Source organism: Ylistrum balloti, unplaced genomic scaffold (genome assembly GCF_031769215.1).
Source record: "Ylistrum balloti isolate Yb309-2 unplaced genomic scaffold, AGI_CSIRO_Ybal_v1 Utg369628, whole genome shotgun sequence".
NCBI lineage: Eukaryota > Metazoa > Mollusca > Bivalvia > Pectinida > Pectinidae > Ylistrum > Ylistrum balloti.
In genome coordinates this window covers 211,709-229,186 of record NW_026781895.1, presented here as the reverse complement: position 1 = coordinate 229,186, position 17,478 = coordinate 211,709, and the positions used below count along the sequence as shown (strand labels likewise).

At 32.6% G+C, this 17,478-nt stretch overlaps 2 protein-coding genes across 2 annotated transcripts; one reads left to right on the top strand and one right to left on the bottom strand.

The window, feature by feature from the left end:
- Positions 1–1,983: 1,983 nt before the first annotated feature.
- On the bottom strand, positions 1,984–13,506 carry LOC132551886 (cilia and flagella-associated protein 47-like). The gene is made up of 10 exons (XM_060216034.1): positions 13,357–13,506; positions 12,313–12,467; positions 11,737–11,944; positions 11,577–11,623; positions 11,152–11,380; positions 10,599–10,771; positions 10,060–10,196; positions 8,742–9,002; positions 2,857–2,954; positions 1,984–2,163 (listed from the first exon to the last, which is right to left on the bottom strand). The coding sequence occupies exons 1-10, from the start codon at positions 13,504–13,506 to the stop codon at positions 1,984–1,986; spliced, it is 1,638 nt and encodes a 545-aa protein (XP_060072017.1).
- Positions 13,507–13,916: 410 nt separating this feature from the next.
- On the top strand, positions 13,917–17,268 carry LOC132551916 (dnaJ homolog subfamily B member 13-like). Its single transcript, XM_060216063.1, has 7 exons — positions 13,917–13,985; positions 14,558–14,664; positions 14,844–15,005; positions 15,656–15,813; positions 15,999–16,131; positions 16,429–16,600; positions 17,002–17,268. Exons 1-7 carry the CDS (start codon positions 13,918–13,920, stop codon positions 17,153–17,155), a joined length of 954 nt encoding a protein of 317 aa, XP_060072046.1. The 5' UTR covers position 13,917; the 3' UTR covers positions 17,156–17,268.
- Positions 17,269–17,478: the final 210 nt, after the last annotated feature.

Here is a 17,478-nt window from a genome sequence, read left to right as displayed (position 1 = left end):
ACGGATTAAGATATAAGTTTACTATAAATACACTATACACGTTTTCTACCTAATTAAGAAACTACAAGCAGGGTTATTTTATGCTCCCAAAGGAAGAACTTGTAGTCGCCATTGTGTCTGTCCGTATCATATCACTAAAACCATTAGAGGTATCAACATGAAACAGATCTCGATAAGGAGAAGTGCAGTGTACAAAAAACATAACCCTCATTTGCTTAAATTAGGAGTAATTGTCCTTTGTTATATTTTGTCAAAATTAGCCCTTTTGGAACTAGTGTTTATTCGGGAGCATCAATGGGTTATCTTGTCTGTTAATCTGATCACCTGATTAAGAAGCACCCTGAACTGATAAAGATCTTTAACAACTTTTGTTGAATCGTCCTCCTGGAAGTTTCTAGTAACTCTGCATAACATATTCAATAGTGTATCAAAAGATATATTTTTTATACAAAAAAGAAATTTTGTTTATCAAACATGTAATGATGATGAGGACACAAAAGTTCGCTAGATTTTCTTTTTATCAAATCATTGAACATTACATAACGAAAACACACACACACACAAACCAAACAAACAAAACATGATCAAATTGAAATTTTTTTCACCTGAAGGAATCATGGAAAATGATAGGGATCACAGTTCACATAATTGGTAATGTGTGACCACTATTGGAACCAATACAGGCACCAGGTTACTGAAGAATGCCATGTGTTGGTCAGTAATTTGAGGAGCATCAATGAAAGGCAAGCTATGCAACTGAGTGACAAAGGGCCTGTATCGTACACCACTAAAATTTCCAGCTATATTTACTGTCCTACTTATCTTTCATCCCACAAAAGCAATGCGTAAAATCTTTCTCCAGTTCAACATAGGGGAATGTCGGTCAGAATTAACGGTATATCAGATGTCACAATAAAATCTTTGTATGTACATATCATTACAGCAATAATAGGGTTGTTGTGTGATAAGATTGAAATAAATATAAGGCTTACAGCAGACCTATTTATAACGGCTTTAAGAAGTTCAGATTGTAAGTAATCATTCTTTTTAACTATGTTTTCCATCAAGATATATATAAAGCTGGACCTGTAGTGCTCCGTTTGTTCCTGTTTGTGACAGGTTTATCAAGGTCACTGCCTCTATTTATTGACTTGACGCAATACATCAACAGTTCTATTTTTTAATAATTTTTTTTATCAAACTTCACACAAAGTTTAAACATGAAAATGCCTGGAATGAAATATCAAAACACATTTTTATGGTCAGTATAACATCTGTGTTGTTTTATTATGTGATTACCACATTTTGTTCATTGTTTGAAAATAAAACACAAAAAACTTTGTCATAGCCTTTACATTTACTTTGATGACAATACAGTACAATTCACTTCAGCAAAATTCAGTATGAATGAGTATTTTCATACGTTCCAATACACTCCAAACCAAAAAAATTCATACATTCAATATACCATCCACATACAATAATCCATACATTCTATATCAAACATACAATCCACATACATAAATTCATACATTCAATATACCATCCACATACATAAATTCATACATTCAATATACCATCCACATACAATAATCCATACATTCAATATACCATCCACATACAATAATCCATACATTCTATATCAAACATACCATCCACTACAATAATCCATACATTCAATATACCATCCACATACAATAATCCATACATTCTATATCAAACATACCATTCACATACATAAATTCATACATATCGTAAATATTCATCACAAACACATATTATTTATGAACAAAATTATTTATACCAACAAATCATGAATATTTATCAAAATTTAACTTTGTATTTGATAGAATTTACAAATATTTTCTAAAAGCAGCACTTCATTTTTTATATTAAATGATAAGTGACATAGACCATGAATGCTTGTCCATATATCCATGCACTGTGAGTTGGTTGGATGCACTATGTAGATGACCAGTGTTATCACTTCGTTGCTGTCGCATATTTGATTTCATCAAAAGCTTTTCTTGCTTTCCTAAGCTCTTCACTCATCATAAGTAATTCTTTCACACGAGAATATTTCTTTGGGTCCTTTCTTATAAGAAAAATAATATCTTCTACTGAAATTCTTCCAGGTCTCCCAACTTCCATGGCTTTTTTAGTCTAAAAGGAAGCAGTGAAAACTAAGAAACATGAAAAAGGACAAGAGCTTTTAATTTATCTAGTCTTTAAGGCTTTAAAAACAAACTAATCAATGAAATGGTACAAATCAGACATGTTAAAAAGTAAACAATATCTTCTTAACATTTTCTTTGTTATGAAGTTTCCAACATCACCCATTGAAATAAGACAGAATTTTATCCTTTTACTCATAAGAACTTCAGTAATTTAATGAGCATAAAATATGTGAGATTCAGATTTTCAGTAATACACATTTGACAATTTTTTGGTGAATAAGCCATAAATATATTTAATTCTCTGCAAATATCCAAAAGTGGCATCCAATGTTAAAATTCAATACATCATAGGAAGCTTTCTCAGGTGGGTTTTGTCCCATTCTACCTCAGGTATATTAATCTTTATGGGTATGGTAATTTATTACAAATCCTAAAACAAGTCTGTGAGATTTTAAAGCAATTAAACTGACAAATGCTGTTTTCATTCCTTAAGATAGGACTCCACAATTCTTTTCAACTAACAAATATGTAAATGTATCCTGTTTAAGCCCACTTCATCGATCACGAGATAATGGTTATACTATGACAAATGTTATTATGATTATAATTTAAAGAAAATCTTGTGACATAAAATGTAAAGTACATTAATCAGTGCAGCTACTATATATAGTCATGTTACCATTTCTGTGATGTAGTCTATAACCAAATCCTCTAGGATATCCACTGATTCTGTGTAGGGATTTCTGTCATCTCCAAAGCCATACATCATACATCGTACTGAAACAAAGTAATATATCATACATCATACTGAAACTAAATAATACATCATACATCGTACTGAAACAAAGCCATACATCATACATCATAATGAAACAAAGTAATATATCATATATCATACTGAAACTAAATAATACATCATACATCATACTGAAACAAAGTCATACATCATACATCGTACTAAAACAAAGTAATACATCATACATCATACTGAAACTAAATAATACATCATACATCGTACTGAAACAAAGTCATACATCATACATCGTACTGAAACAAAGTCATATCTCATACATCATACTGAAACAAAGTCATACATCATACATCGTACTGAAACAAAGTCATACATCATACATCGTACTGAAACAAAGTCATACATCGTACTGAAACAAAGTCATATCTCATACATACTGAAACAAAGTCATACATCATACATTGTACTGAAACAAAGTCATACATCGTACTGAAACAAAGTCATATCTCATACATCATACTGAAACAAAGTCATACATCATACATCGTACTGAAACAAAGTCATACATCATACATCGTACTGAAACAAAGTCATATCTCATACATCATACTGAAACAAAGTCATACATCATACATCGTACTGAAACAAAGTCATACATCATACATCGTACTGAAACAAAGTCATATCTCATATATCATACTGAAACTAAATAATACATTGTACTGAAACAAAGTCATACATCATACATTGTACTGAAACAAAGTCATATCTCATACATCGTACTGCAACAAAGTTATACATCATACATCGTACTGAAACAAAGTCATACATCACACATTGTACTGAATCAAAGTAATACATCATAGATTGTACTGAAACAAAGTCATATCTCATACATCATACTGAAACTAAATAATACATCGTACTGAAACAAAGTCATACATCATACATTGTACTGAAACAAAGTCATATCTCATACATCGTACTGCAACAAAGTTATACATCATACATCGTACTGAAACAAAGTCATACATCATACATTGTACTGAAACAAAGTCATATCTCATACATCATACTGCAACAAAGTTATACATCATAGATTGTATTGAAACAAAGTCATACATCACACATTGTACTGAATCAAAGTAATACATCATACATTATACAGAAACAAAGTCATGCATCATACATTGTACTGAATCAAAGTAATACATCGTACTGAAACAAAGTAATATATCATACATCATACTGAAACTAAATAATATATCATACATCGTACTGAAACAAAGTAATATATCATACATCATACTGAAACAAAGTAATATCTCATACATCGTACTGCAACAAAGTTATACATCATAGATCGTACTGAAACAAAGTCATACATCATACTGAAACAAAGTCATATATTGTATTGAAACAAAGTCATACATCATACATCGTACTAAAACAAATTAATACATCATAATGAAACAAAGTAATATATCATACATCATACTGAAACTATATAATACATCATACATCGTACTGTATCAAAGTTATACATCATAGATCGTACTGAAACAAAGTCATACATCATACTGAAACAAAGTCATAAATCATACATCATTCTGAAACAAAGTCATATCTCATACATCGTACTGAAACAAAGTCATACATCGTACTGAAACAAAGTCATATCTCATACATCATACTGAAAATAAATAATACATCATACTGAAACAAAGTCATACATCATACATTGTACTGAAACAAAGTCATATCTCATACATCGTACTGCAACAAAGTTATACATCATAGATCGTACTGAAACAAAGTCACACATCATACATCATACTGAAACAAAGTCATAGATCATACATTGTACTGAAACAAAGTCAAATCTCATACATCGTACTGCAACAAAGTTATACATCATAGATCGTACTGAAACAAAGTCATATATTGTATTGAAACAAAGTCATATCTCATACATCATACTGAAACAAAGTCATATCTCATACATCATACTGAAACAAAGTCATACATCATACATCGTACTGAAACAAAGTCATACATCATACATCAAACTGAAAATATATAATACATCATACATCGTACTGAAACAAAGTCATACATCATACATCGTTCTGAAACAAATTAATACATCATAATGAAACAAAGTCATACATCATACATCGTAATGAAACAAAGTAATATATCATACATCATACTGAAACTATATAATACGTCATACATCATACTGAAACAAAGTCATACATCATACATTGTACTGAAACAAAGTCATATCTCATACATCGTACTGTAACAAAGTTATACATCATAGATCGTACTGAAACAAAGTCATACATCATACATCATACTGAAACAAAGTCATATATTGTATTGAAACAAAGTCATATCTCATACATCATACTCAAATAATGTCATACATCATACTGAAATAAAGTCATACATCATACTGAAACAAAGTAATACATCATACATTGTACAGAAACAAAGTAATACTTTTCTTGAGAACACATTTATCACTTTACTTAGTATTATTAATTAGCATAAATTGATATAAGTAAAGTGATATATGTGTTCTCAGGAAATTGTCAGTTTTTTCACATGCTACAGTTATTGTATCTGAGGAGCAACTTTTACACCCAAATATAGATGTCTAGCAGATGTATCAGTGGAATACACACCATAATTTATATCATTGTTGAGTGTACATATGTCACTGATATCAATACCTAGCCTATTCTGACCCAAAGGAAACTATAACTAGTATTGCAGGGAAAACCAACACAAGGAGAAAGGTAAACAGTTAACATGTTTATAATAACAAGGTGTTCAGGAGAGTGAAATACAGCCATGGTAACTTGTGTTTATTCTGGTATATGTTGTCACCTTCATGTGATTCTCTCTCACAAGATGACCTCACCCACTAATTAATGATGTATCACAATGGTGATATCTACAATATATCACAATAACTGAAATACATATGGTTATAAAACAAAATATTTTATTAACTGGTTATTGCCTTGGTATGTTACAGTGAGTGACTTACGGCACAATTATTATGTCATTGACACTTTGTGTACAAGTTGCTACTAGAGCTGTTATCATATATCAGCATGTATCATGATTAGAAAAACAGGATGACGATATCGTGGAAAATTTTAAGATCAGTGATATCGCCATCGGCAAAATGTAAGAGGGAACAGTTTAATTTTCAGGTTAAAACATACATGAAAGTGAAACAATGTTAAGAAGTCAGTCAGCTTTTTGAAAGAATGTAACAAAACGCATGTCATGTGTCACTAAATCTGTGAATGAAATAGCTTCACCCTATCAACTTAGAATATTCCATTTTGATCCCCCCATCATTACAGAAATGAAATCGCAAATGTTGGCAGATTTTAACAGTCGTTATCAGTCTGAGACTGTGCAGTTATTTATCAACACTTGTACCTTGCTGGACCCTCGATGTCACGACATGTTCATTGACAGTGAGACTCTGGAGTTAATTATTCAGAAATTCTGTCGAAAAGGCACCTGTCCAACTGTCATCAAAGGGAAAACCGAACCTGATTGCCACAGTAACCAATCAGCTGCAACTTCGACAGTTGAAAACAAGTGCCTTCTGTATAGCTGACTGACACTGTCGATCAAATTGACGACAGTTGTTCAGAACCTGATGAAAAACAGGCTAAAAAAGACGACAGTCTGGGAGACTTTCTCAGCGATGCTTGATTTGTTAAACACAAGAGAAAAACATTAATGCGAGAGCAAATATTACACCAGGAAATGGATAGTTACTTAAAAGAGTGTACTAGAACACCAGTAGACACAAATGTTGACCCATAACAGTGGTGGAATGACCTGGCCGTTGTGTACCCGAATCTATCAACGAGAGTACCGTCCAAAAGGATTTTTAGTTGTGCTGGAAACACTCTTACAAACAAACGTGCAACATTATCAGATGACAATGTGGATAAATCAATTTTTCTTAATAAAATCTAGCAATTATCGAAAATTTTAAAAAAATTGATGGACTCATATTGAGTGACATGGGTTCAAATGTATATGAAAACTGTGCAATTAAAATAAACATTTCTGTCACTTATATATCTTCAAATCTTTTTTTTTTATAATTTTCTATTTTTCAAGATTTTACACGTTGAACAGGACAAATACACTCACACCCTCTCACACATCCAAACACAGGTGCACATATAGTAATTGCGTGTCAAACAAGAACACTCCATTCAAAAGAATCATCAACATCATCATCAACATTCAACAATGCATGTGATCATTACTATTATTATTATTATCACCATACATGATAATCCTCATATATCACAATCAATATTATTATGTTACACACTAAATAATGCATCATCATCATCATCATCATCATCATCATCATCATCATCATCCTCAAAAACATGATAATCTTCCTCATCATCCATTTCAACATATATATCACAATCAATATTACTATCATGATTATTGTACATACTAAATAATGCATCATCATCATCCACATTCAACAATTCATCATCATCATCAAATCAAGATTCATACTTTCATAACCATTATGAAACCTTATGATTCATAAATATCACAGTAAACTTTTGTTTGAAATGCACCCATGCACACATGCATAAACACACACACAACCATAAATTGACATCAACATACAGAAATGAAGAAATGAAATAGAACTTTATTAGGGATAAGAAATTTAAAGAGAAAGAAATTGAAGAAAATGAAGAAATAGTAAAGTGGATTGTTGGGTGAGATGGTAAAATAGGTTAGAGTAATTTAATCTTTTAATGTTTTTCTTTCTTTATATCTGATTACTCGGTATGGTCAAGGACTGTTATGTATATAATTATAAAAAATTATGAAAAAAAAAGAAAAAAAAGAAAAACTAGTAATGCGATAGGTAATAGATCAAAGTGTGTAGATCAAAACTGTATTAATTTTTCCCATTTTTTCCATTCATTCTCAAATTTACGTTTTACTTTATCATCCTTACCATTAGCTATATATTTTTGTATCATATAATTATCTTTGATTGTATTAATTAGTGCATGCAAGTTTAGTGAATGGTGTAAGCATCTCATTTTATAAATAAACTGTTTAATAATAATTATAATCTCATTGTCTACTCTGTTACTCGGAAGGAAGTTTTGATGTAGGAGACCAAGAATGAAAGTTTGCTTGTTTACTGAGAAAGGGATAAATAGAGCTTCTAACAAAATATCAAGACTCTGTAATAGTCTTTGTACTTCCTGACATTCCTACAGCAGATGAATGATTGTTTCGCGCTCAGAGTTACACAACACACAAAGAGGGGAGATAACTAATCTAATTTTAAAAAGAAGGGAATTTGTTGCTAATGCATGGTGGATTACCCTATACTGGAACCAATCACATCCAGCATCTGGGTTGTCTTGAAGCCACCTGGTAATAATGATAAGTCACAACGTTTGATTAAAGCATGGTCAGCTAGGGATATATCTCAGTAATATATGTGTACATAAAAAAATCCCAGGTATTTATAAATATGTGACTGCTACAGTCAATGACAACCACATCCATCTGTATTTACCTCTGATCATTTAAATTATTAAAAACATGGGTTTTTTTGTACAACATATGAAAGAAGTCCTGGAGTTCTATTTAACAGTAACCTTTGCTGGCAGATTTCAAAGATTTTGGAAACTGTTTCATCTTTAAAGATACTGCTTAGGAGGCTTAATTGTAGTAAGATAAGTAAAGAAAAAAAAAACTGTGAGTACACTTACCAATTTGTTTTGGAGAAAAGGAGAATATAACATCCTGAGATTGATTTGCTGGGATTTTTCCACTAGGTGGATGTGTAGAAAAGTGAGCCACTCTCCTGAACTGGAAGGTAGTGGCTAGATCAGACGACTCATTTTTAATGGTACACAGGACATCAGCATGTTCCCCTATAGGACACTCCCCAAAGTCGTACTTCAGAGAGGGCAACACTGACAACAGTACTGGTAATGCTGTACCAGTCAAAGCAACCTCCACAAATGAACCTGTATAAAGATATCACCACAAGGTAGAATTATTTAAATACAACCTTGTATAAAGATATCACCACAAGGTAGAATTATTTAAATACAACCCTGTATAAAGATATCACCACAAGGTAGAATTATTTAAATACAACCCTGTATAAAGATATCACCACAAGGTAGAATTATTTAAATACAACCTTGTATAAAGATATCACCAAAAGGTAGAATTATTTAAATACAACCCTGTATAAAGATATCACCACAAGGTAGAATTATTTAAATACAACCTTGTATAAAGATATCACCATAAGGTAGAATTATTTAAATACAACCCTGTATAAAGATATCACCACAAGGTAGAATTATTTAAATACAACCCTGTATAAAGATATCAACAAGGTAGAATTATTTAAATACAACCTTGTATAAAGATATCACCACAAGGTAGAATTATTTAAATACAACCCTGTATAAAGATATCACCACAAGGTAGAATTATTTAAATACAACCCTGTATAAAGATATCACCACAAGGTAGAATTATTTAAATACAACCCTGTATAAAGATATCACCACAAGGTAGAATTATTTAAATACAACCCTGTATAAAGATATCACCACAAGGTAGAATTATTTAAATACAACCCTGTATAAAGATATCACCACAAGGTAGAATTATTTAAATACAACCTTGTATAAAGATATCACCACAAGGTAGAATTATTTAAGTATAACCCTATATGCTATAGAACATATCTACACACTACACAAAGACCTTTACATTACAGAACCTGACTATACAGATCTGTGTACAAAACAGAACCTGTCCATACAGACCTGTGTATGAAATTAACATTGTCTATAAAGACCAGTGTATAATATAGAGCTTTCTTATTTTTTCCATTATTATATATTGTTCATTTTTAGTTATGATTAAGATGTTTATAATTTATCTTTTTCTTCAATATTCTTTTCAATTTTCTTTTCCAAACCAGAATGTAAGACAAGATACAACCTGTTCTGTGATATGACTTATGCCATCTATCAATTAACACTGATATAGAACAGTACTAACCATCAGCATATTTAGTGGGTGATTTGGAACTAAATCCTGTGCTTGATCCTACAATCTGAATCCTCATAAACAGGGCAAAGTCCTTCCTGGGGGGAGGCTTCTTCTGTCCCTTCCATCCCTCCTTTGAGGCATTCCATCTGATATAAAGTGGGATTAATCAGCAATAATCAACTACACCATAGTTGGTATCCAAACTAGTTCAGACAGAATATTTGTTCACAAAGGAAAGGAGAGTATTTATTGTACTTGATCAATACTGGAACTTTATATCCACAAACAGGTGGTATGATTACATTTTACTTATATGTTAAAAGCCAGAGCTCACATGAACAGGTCTTCACCCAAGAAGCTGAACTAGAACTGGCAATCATCAGGAAACAGTGTTTATTACACTGACAGAACACAAAACAGAAGTGAGGTTATGGCACATCTCATGGATTTGTACTTCTGATATCTTTCAGATTAAGAATAGTTGTGGCACTCTGACTACTCTGTTCCCTCTGACCAATTTTAATAGTGTATGTTTCAGAAATACATACCTAGGACTGAACCTGAAAAATACTGGTATCTTCTCATAGGGCTTCAGTGTGCCCTGGTTAGGGATAGCTGTAATGAGAGAGGTCAGCACATTTGTTGTACCCTGGGGTTTCTCAATGCCATCCCTATCCTGGTCAGCCAATGCATCCACTGTACTCTTGGACAAGTCCACACCCTGGGAAAAAAACAAATGTTTATTTAGCAGATAGAAGTTACTAATAAATATCAGATGCCATCTTCGTAATTTACATATACTTCAAATAGAGTGATTTTTAGCTAGAATAAAATTTATAAAGAAGTATGTTGTTAATGTTCTATATCTTCAGAGGTATCAACTCTTCTGTCAAAAAACAAGGATTCACAAAATACATAGCCGTACACTTCTCTATTGCTCAGTTCAATGATGTTGTTTATTCAAGCAAGTAAATACAAAATATTTTCAAAACAACACCTAAACATCACAAAGAAATAAGCCTCTTGTCTTATTCTTTATCTTTCCTTTATATATTGATATCTGAGGGATTTTGTTTCAAATTTTGAAGGAAAAAAATTTACCATTTCTTGTGCAACTGCATCTTCATCCAGAACAGCCACAAAGTTGACAGGTTCTGGTCCATTGTTGAACAGTAAAGCACATTCTGTTTTGTCAGAGCCATAATAAGTGCTTCCAAAGCGCACACATTCTACTGGCTGGTGAGTATTCATGGCCAGCACCTCAAGTGTTCTGTCTACTAATGTTCCCTTTATCACAAGGTTTTTAGTTTCCTTCCCTTCAAGTTTTACCCTATAGTGAAAAAAAAGATGTTTGAAATATACAATGAATAGTTCTAGAAAAGAGAGCTGACTATTAACAAGATTCCAAAGTACAAATTACAAAATGTTTTGAAGCATACAAAATCTATATAATCTGTATGAGCCAATACAAACTTCATGAAATGTTCACGTTCTATCATGAAAGATGAAAAAACAATAATGCTTACTTCACCACTTCTTCAAAAACTCCAGCTTGTTTAGTGACATATTCAACCTAGAAAAAAGAGAGAAAATAACTTTAGTACTATGTACAAAAATGAATGAATGAATGAATGAATGAATGAATGAATGAATAATCCATCAAATGTTCAAAGAACAGTCATGTACCTTTATCATCTGTACACTTTTAGGGGGTACAGACCCACTGCTAGGCATGATGGCAATAGGCTTGTCCCCGCTGTACTTGATTTTAAAATCACCAGCCTTTGAGCCATGGTTGACCAAGGATATTTCATGTGAAACAGTTTTACTGTTAGCCACTAGATTTCCAAAGTTTACAACTTGTTCAATTTCAAGCAGAGGTTGTGGTGGATACCTGGAAAATAATATTTTTTTTCAACAAAAAATGTTGTAATACCACAAGACATCAACTTGTGTCCATGAAATAAGACAATTTGCATGCAAGGGATAAACATATTCATATGCATGAACCCCAAATGGGCTCAGCACTACATATTGTTTTAAAGCAAATAAATTGTGACATATGATAGAGTGATAGTAAATATACGTTATATATGAAGTAATGCATCATATGTCATAGTATATTAATATGATTGAATTCAGGTCTCTGACTGAAGTTAAGATTTATTGTTGGGATATTTCTGGTTTTGTTTTTTTGTTTTTTTTTTGCTACAGTAAAGTGTCAGCTCTACTATGTCTACTATGATCAATGATAATACTTACGCCACCAATGGTATTTCAATAACATCCCCATCTACTGTGACAACAAGTCTGTCTGTAACTTCCTTCTCCTCTTTGATTTCAAATTCTACAACAGCAGGAACACATAGGCCTGGCGCTACAGGCTTGTTTGGGTTCCTTACTTTCAGTTGAAAATACTGAAAAAATATGATTATATGTTTTAAGCTTCAGAAATACAACAATCCATTTAACAAACTGATATATCTTTACATCTTTAGCTTGGTATTCGAGCTAATGCTGTCTATAGCCAAAAGCATTCCTAAAATAGCAGAAAATTCTGGATATGTATACAAAAAAAACTTTTCTAGGGTAAGGAATGATAGAATTCTACCTTTTACAAAGGAACAAAAGCTGCAATCAGATGAACATGGGTGAAAAATAAAATTAAAAAAAAGACCCATCATGGCAGTGTCATGATACATCAATACTAGTAGTGAATCAGAAATATAATATCATATACCACTATGATTTCCTGATTCACTATTTGAAATTTATGTAACAGGTTCAGTTTTATCAAATGATACACCCTATATAGCTCCTACAAGCATAATTTTGAAATAAATCAAACTACATTGGTAGTATGTATGAATCAATCATAGTTTCCCAATCACAAAAACATTGGAACCCTAATCTAGAGCTAAATGAATTAATGTTTTTTTCAATCCTCAATCAAGGGAATCAGTATTGTCCTTAAAACGTAACAATAAGACACATTTACAAAACACTAATTAGATTTTTAACGCCATAAAATGGTGTGTTGGTGGAACATTTGCTGTTAAAAATGAATAAAAATAAAATGTGAATGAATTAGACCAAACAAGTAAAACTAAATGTGCATGTGCAAACAGATTTGCTTCTTGCATCCACATCAAAATATCAGTGATGATGCTTAAGTTTAAACAGTTAAAAAAGCTCTTTGTACAGCAATCTGAAAAATACCTACATAAAAATGCATGTGTCACATGCATGTGCTTCAAAAAACGAACACAACTTCTTATCTGTAATATGTTCAATATAACCACTTACCTTAGTTTTCGGGCCATAGTAACGAATGCTTTTGCTGGTTTTACTTGTGTTTTTGACAGTGACATTTAGTTGATGCACAGTGTCCACTTCGGCATCATAGAATTCTAGCACCGGAGGCGTTATACGAACGCCACATTTATCCCCTTCCATTCTTTCGAATAGATGACGATAATAATGTACGTCAAGCAATCCAAAAGTCAGCACTTTCCATCAATCTTTCCTACCGCTCGGTGTATTCATTACGACGCGGCCATATTGTTTGATATTGTTGCTCGGAGATGCATATGTCTTTGTTTGCTCAGCATTGCTTTCGTATATATTAAAAGAACTAATATAATGGTTACATAAATAATGAGGTTTTGATAATATTTAAATCCAACTGATGTAGACAATGAAATACACAGATAAATGAGTTACGCTTCAATGTATTCAAATATACGAAACCAATTACATACGAAACTGCCACTAGTACATAAGGCATAGCTCAGTGTTTACCGTTGCCAGGCGATACACGCCATTTTCAAGTAACGTTTCACGAATTTCAGCCACTGAAACGTCAAAATGGGAATAGATTATTACAACATCCTCAATCTGTCAAGGAGTGCTACCGATGCTGACATTAAGAAGCAGTAAGTTTGAAAGGACTGGTACAATTTAATCATAATTGTACTTGAAAACATGTAAACAAGTTTCTGTCGCCATGCGAAGTGTACTGTACTCTCGCAGTAAATAGCTCCTACTTACAGTGTATCACTCAAATTAGGGAACAAATATGTCTACTGTATTTCAATCGATATCAGTAAATAAGATATCACATCATCATACATTGATTGTATCTGGTGCTGACATTTGTAGATGTCGGTGTAAAGGAATGTGAATAGACAGACCTATGCCATATCACAGCAACGATACAGAACAGTAGATACGGAAAAGGAATAATATTGTATCCAGAGCACTCAGATGTCTTGACTGTGGAATGTCATTTTACTTTGTTTCCCTACAGTTTTAAACTATTGTACAGAATTACTAGTTGCTTATAGATATGTATAGTCTTATATAATAAAATTAGCAATCAATAGGCTACCAAAAGATATCTATTATTTATCGCTAATGTTATCATATATAGACTGTGCAAGATATACACTTGATACTTTAATGAGCAGTTCCATAATCAACTAAATTTCAAACCTGTTATTTCCAGATACAGAAAATTGTCACTACGTTACCATCCACATAAACAGCCCGGAGATCAAGCAGCATTTGATAAATTCAAGCAAGTTGCAGAGGCATATGATGTTTTATGTGATCGTAAGTCTAAAGTTTATTACCTTGTCATGCTGAAAACTCAATATACCACACACTACAGCAGTCATGAATAAATCATATAAACATTATCATAAATCGAAATACTGTCCCTAGCTTTTCACAGGGAGATAAACCTTGCAAATACAATATTTTCACATGAAAAAATTGTATTTTTTCTTTAGCTCCTAAGCGTGCTGTGTATGATCAGTTTGGAGAAGAAGGCTTAAAGAATGGTGTACCTGAAGGAAGTGGGGAAACTGGTGCATGGACTCAGGGTTACACATTCCATGGCAATGCTGATAAGGTTTTCAGAGACTTTTTTGGAGGAGACAATCCATATCAAGGTAACAAATGTGAACAAATGAAAAGTTTGTTGTTTTTTTTTTAATTTAATTTCATTAACTGTTGAGGTTCACACTTAAGAGGTTCTAGATGGATCTTTGAAACATCATATGATCTCTCTCAGTTCTAGAACAGGTTGTTCTTTTTCCTTCAGGCATTATGTAGTATCAATGATAACCAAGTTAAACTTACAAGAACAGGGAAACACTGTAAATTTTCATGGGACGAAATCAGTGAAAGATCTTTGAACTCTTTCTTAATATGTTGTTGACCTAGTCTGGATGACACATAGTGAATACAAAGGAGATGGCTTCTGTAATTCACCAGAAATTGTGCAAACAATCTTTATATTTCCAAAATCAAACATAGCTTCTAGCAGAAGTCATGATTGAACTCAGAATGTGATTTATACAACTAGGACCAAGACTTTATGATAATGGAAAGAAAGAATGAAGTTTGACCAGTAAACAGACCATGATATACACATACCAGATAAAACATGTATTGGGTATAAGAATGCTTGGTTTGTTAGGTACATAGGGTCTCCATGCTATCTTTTGTTCATATTTTGCCCATATTTTGTTGAATTTGCTATTGAAGTAAGTTTCTGTTGACACATCTGTATTTTTATTGTTATATTTCTATTTCACAGAATTTTATGACCGAGTGGATGGTGATCTTAGCATGGGATTTGGAGGTCTGCAGGGTAGAGGCCGTAAGAAGCAAGATCCTCCAATTGAGAGAGATTTATTTTTGTCACTAGAAGAAGTTTTCCATGGTTGCACAAAAAAGATGAAGATTTCAAGAAGGGTGTGTATAGCTTTTCTACATACTTACTGAATTTCCATGCATATAGTAGAAATCACATAGCTACATTGTCATCCTGTATTGTACATGCATAATGGTCATGTGCAAAACTTCTAACCCAATTTTGTATATGAATAGGAGGGTGTTCTTTGTCTTGTCTCTATCCAACAAAATACTCATTGTTTCAGGTTATGAACGAGGACGGCCATACTTCAAGCATTAGGGACAAAATTCTAACAATCACAGTGAAAAAGGGGTGGAAACCTGGCACAAAAATCACTTTCCCAGAAGAAGGTGACCAGGGACCAAACAATGTGCCAGGTAAGGTGGTTACATGTATTTTGAAATGCATAATAGAAATAAAACTTTTATTATTGGTATGTGTTAAAACCTCACTGATAAAGATTTAACAAACATTTGTTTACTTCATGAGATCGATAGGAGCTACTCAGAAGGATTGTTGTCGGAAGATAAACATGTTTATCTTGTTATTAATAAAGTGATATAATTCTGATTCCCCTGTAAAATATGTTCATTCAAAATTTAGAGCCAACTATACGCTCTACAGATAGTTGGCAGAAAACTTTAAATAAAGTCAATTAAATCTTCAATTTCCAGCTGACATTGTATTCATCGTAAAGGACAAACCCCATCCTCGGTTCAGACGCAGTGGTGTGAATCTTGTCCACACAGCCAAGGTACCTCTTGGTAAAGCTCTCACAGGCTGTGATGTGGAAATAACTACTCTAGATGAGCGTGTACTACACATCCCTATCAATGACATCATCAAGTAAGTTGCCCATCAGCTGACAGTTCTGATAATTTGATCACTTGCTTTGTCTGGCAGGTTGTTACATCCAAACAATGGTAAACAAACATCTCCTTTTGAAGAATGATTTTTTTAATAGATGCCATGATATTGATATAAGAGACCCGATGCTGATTTCAGAAACCCACCATAATGGTTACACTAATAGATCAGTATCACCTGCCCTGCATCTGTGTATCTATGTACTATATATCAGAGAAACTACATCTACTATGTAAACTCACTAGTATAAAAATGTCACTTTCTAGACAGTAAGGTATATTAATACTTGTGATAGTCTTAATTTCCTAAGGTGTCCATTTGAATTTATAACACTGACCTTTCTGATGGAATGTTGTTAATTTGTCCTTTTTTATATACAGGCCTGGATACACAAAGAGAGTCCCCACAGAAGGCATGCCAATTTCACAAAACCAGTCACAGAAAGGTGACCTTGTGATAGAATTTGACATTGAATTTCCTACATCCTTAACACCTGACAGGAAAGACATGATAAGGCGATCACTCTTACAGTAGTGGTCAGCACAAAATCCACAGACAGACAAAAATATTTCAAGAAAAATCCTGTATGAATTCCAGACAAGAAAAGGATCTGGAGAGCATCATAAATGAGGAAATATCCATTTGTGTTAATCTTCTGACTGTGATAGATGCAATTTATATCATACTTGTTTTATGTTCAAAATTGTGTCATGCTAAATATTTGTGAAAATCTCAATTTATTCATAATCTGTTGGTATTTGAAATATTCACCAATTTTTACTAGGCCATTCATCTTTTGAGATCATCGTTATATAGTTTAGGTTTAAGTATCGACAAAGGACTGGTGTATACTTTCT

What these genes read in the sequence shown, in the direction of transcription:
- LOC132551886 (XM_060216034.1), bottom strand. Translation starts at nt 13,506, where the DNA reads ATGGAAGGGGATAAATGTGGCGTTCGTATAACGCCTCCGGTGCTAGAA. An exon ending in ATGCAGTTGCACAAGAAATG is followed by an intron (nt 10,772 to 11,151) that starts GTAAATTTTTTT and finishes TTTTTTTCCCAG; the next exon opens with GGTGTGGACTTGTCCAAGAG. An exon ending in CTTTTCTCCAAAACAAATTG is followed by an intron (nt 2,955 to 8,741) that starts GTAAGTGTACTC and finishes ACTTTGTTTCAG; the next exon opens with TACGATGTATGATGTATGGC.
- LOC132551916 (XM_060216063.1), top strand. Translation starts at nt 13,918, where the DNA reads ATGGGAATAGATTATTACAACATCCTCAATCTGTCAAGGAGTGCTACC. An exon ending in GATGCTGACATTAAGAAGCA is followed by an intron (nt 13,986 to 14,557) that starts GTAAGTTTGAAA and finishes TGTTATTTCCAG; the next exon opens with ATACAGAAAATTGTCACTAC. An exon ending in AGGAGACAATCCATATCAAG is followed by an intron (nt 15,006 to 15,655) that starts GTAACAAATGTG and finishes TCTATTTCACAG; the next exon opens with AATTTTATGACCGAGTGGAT.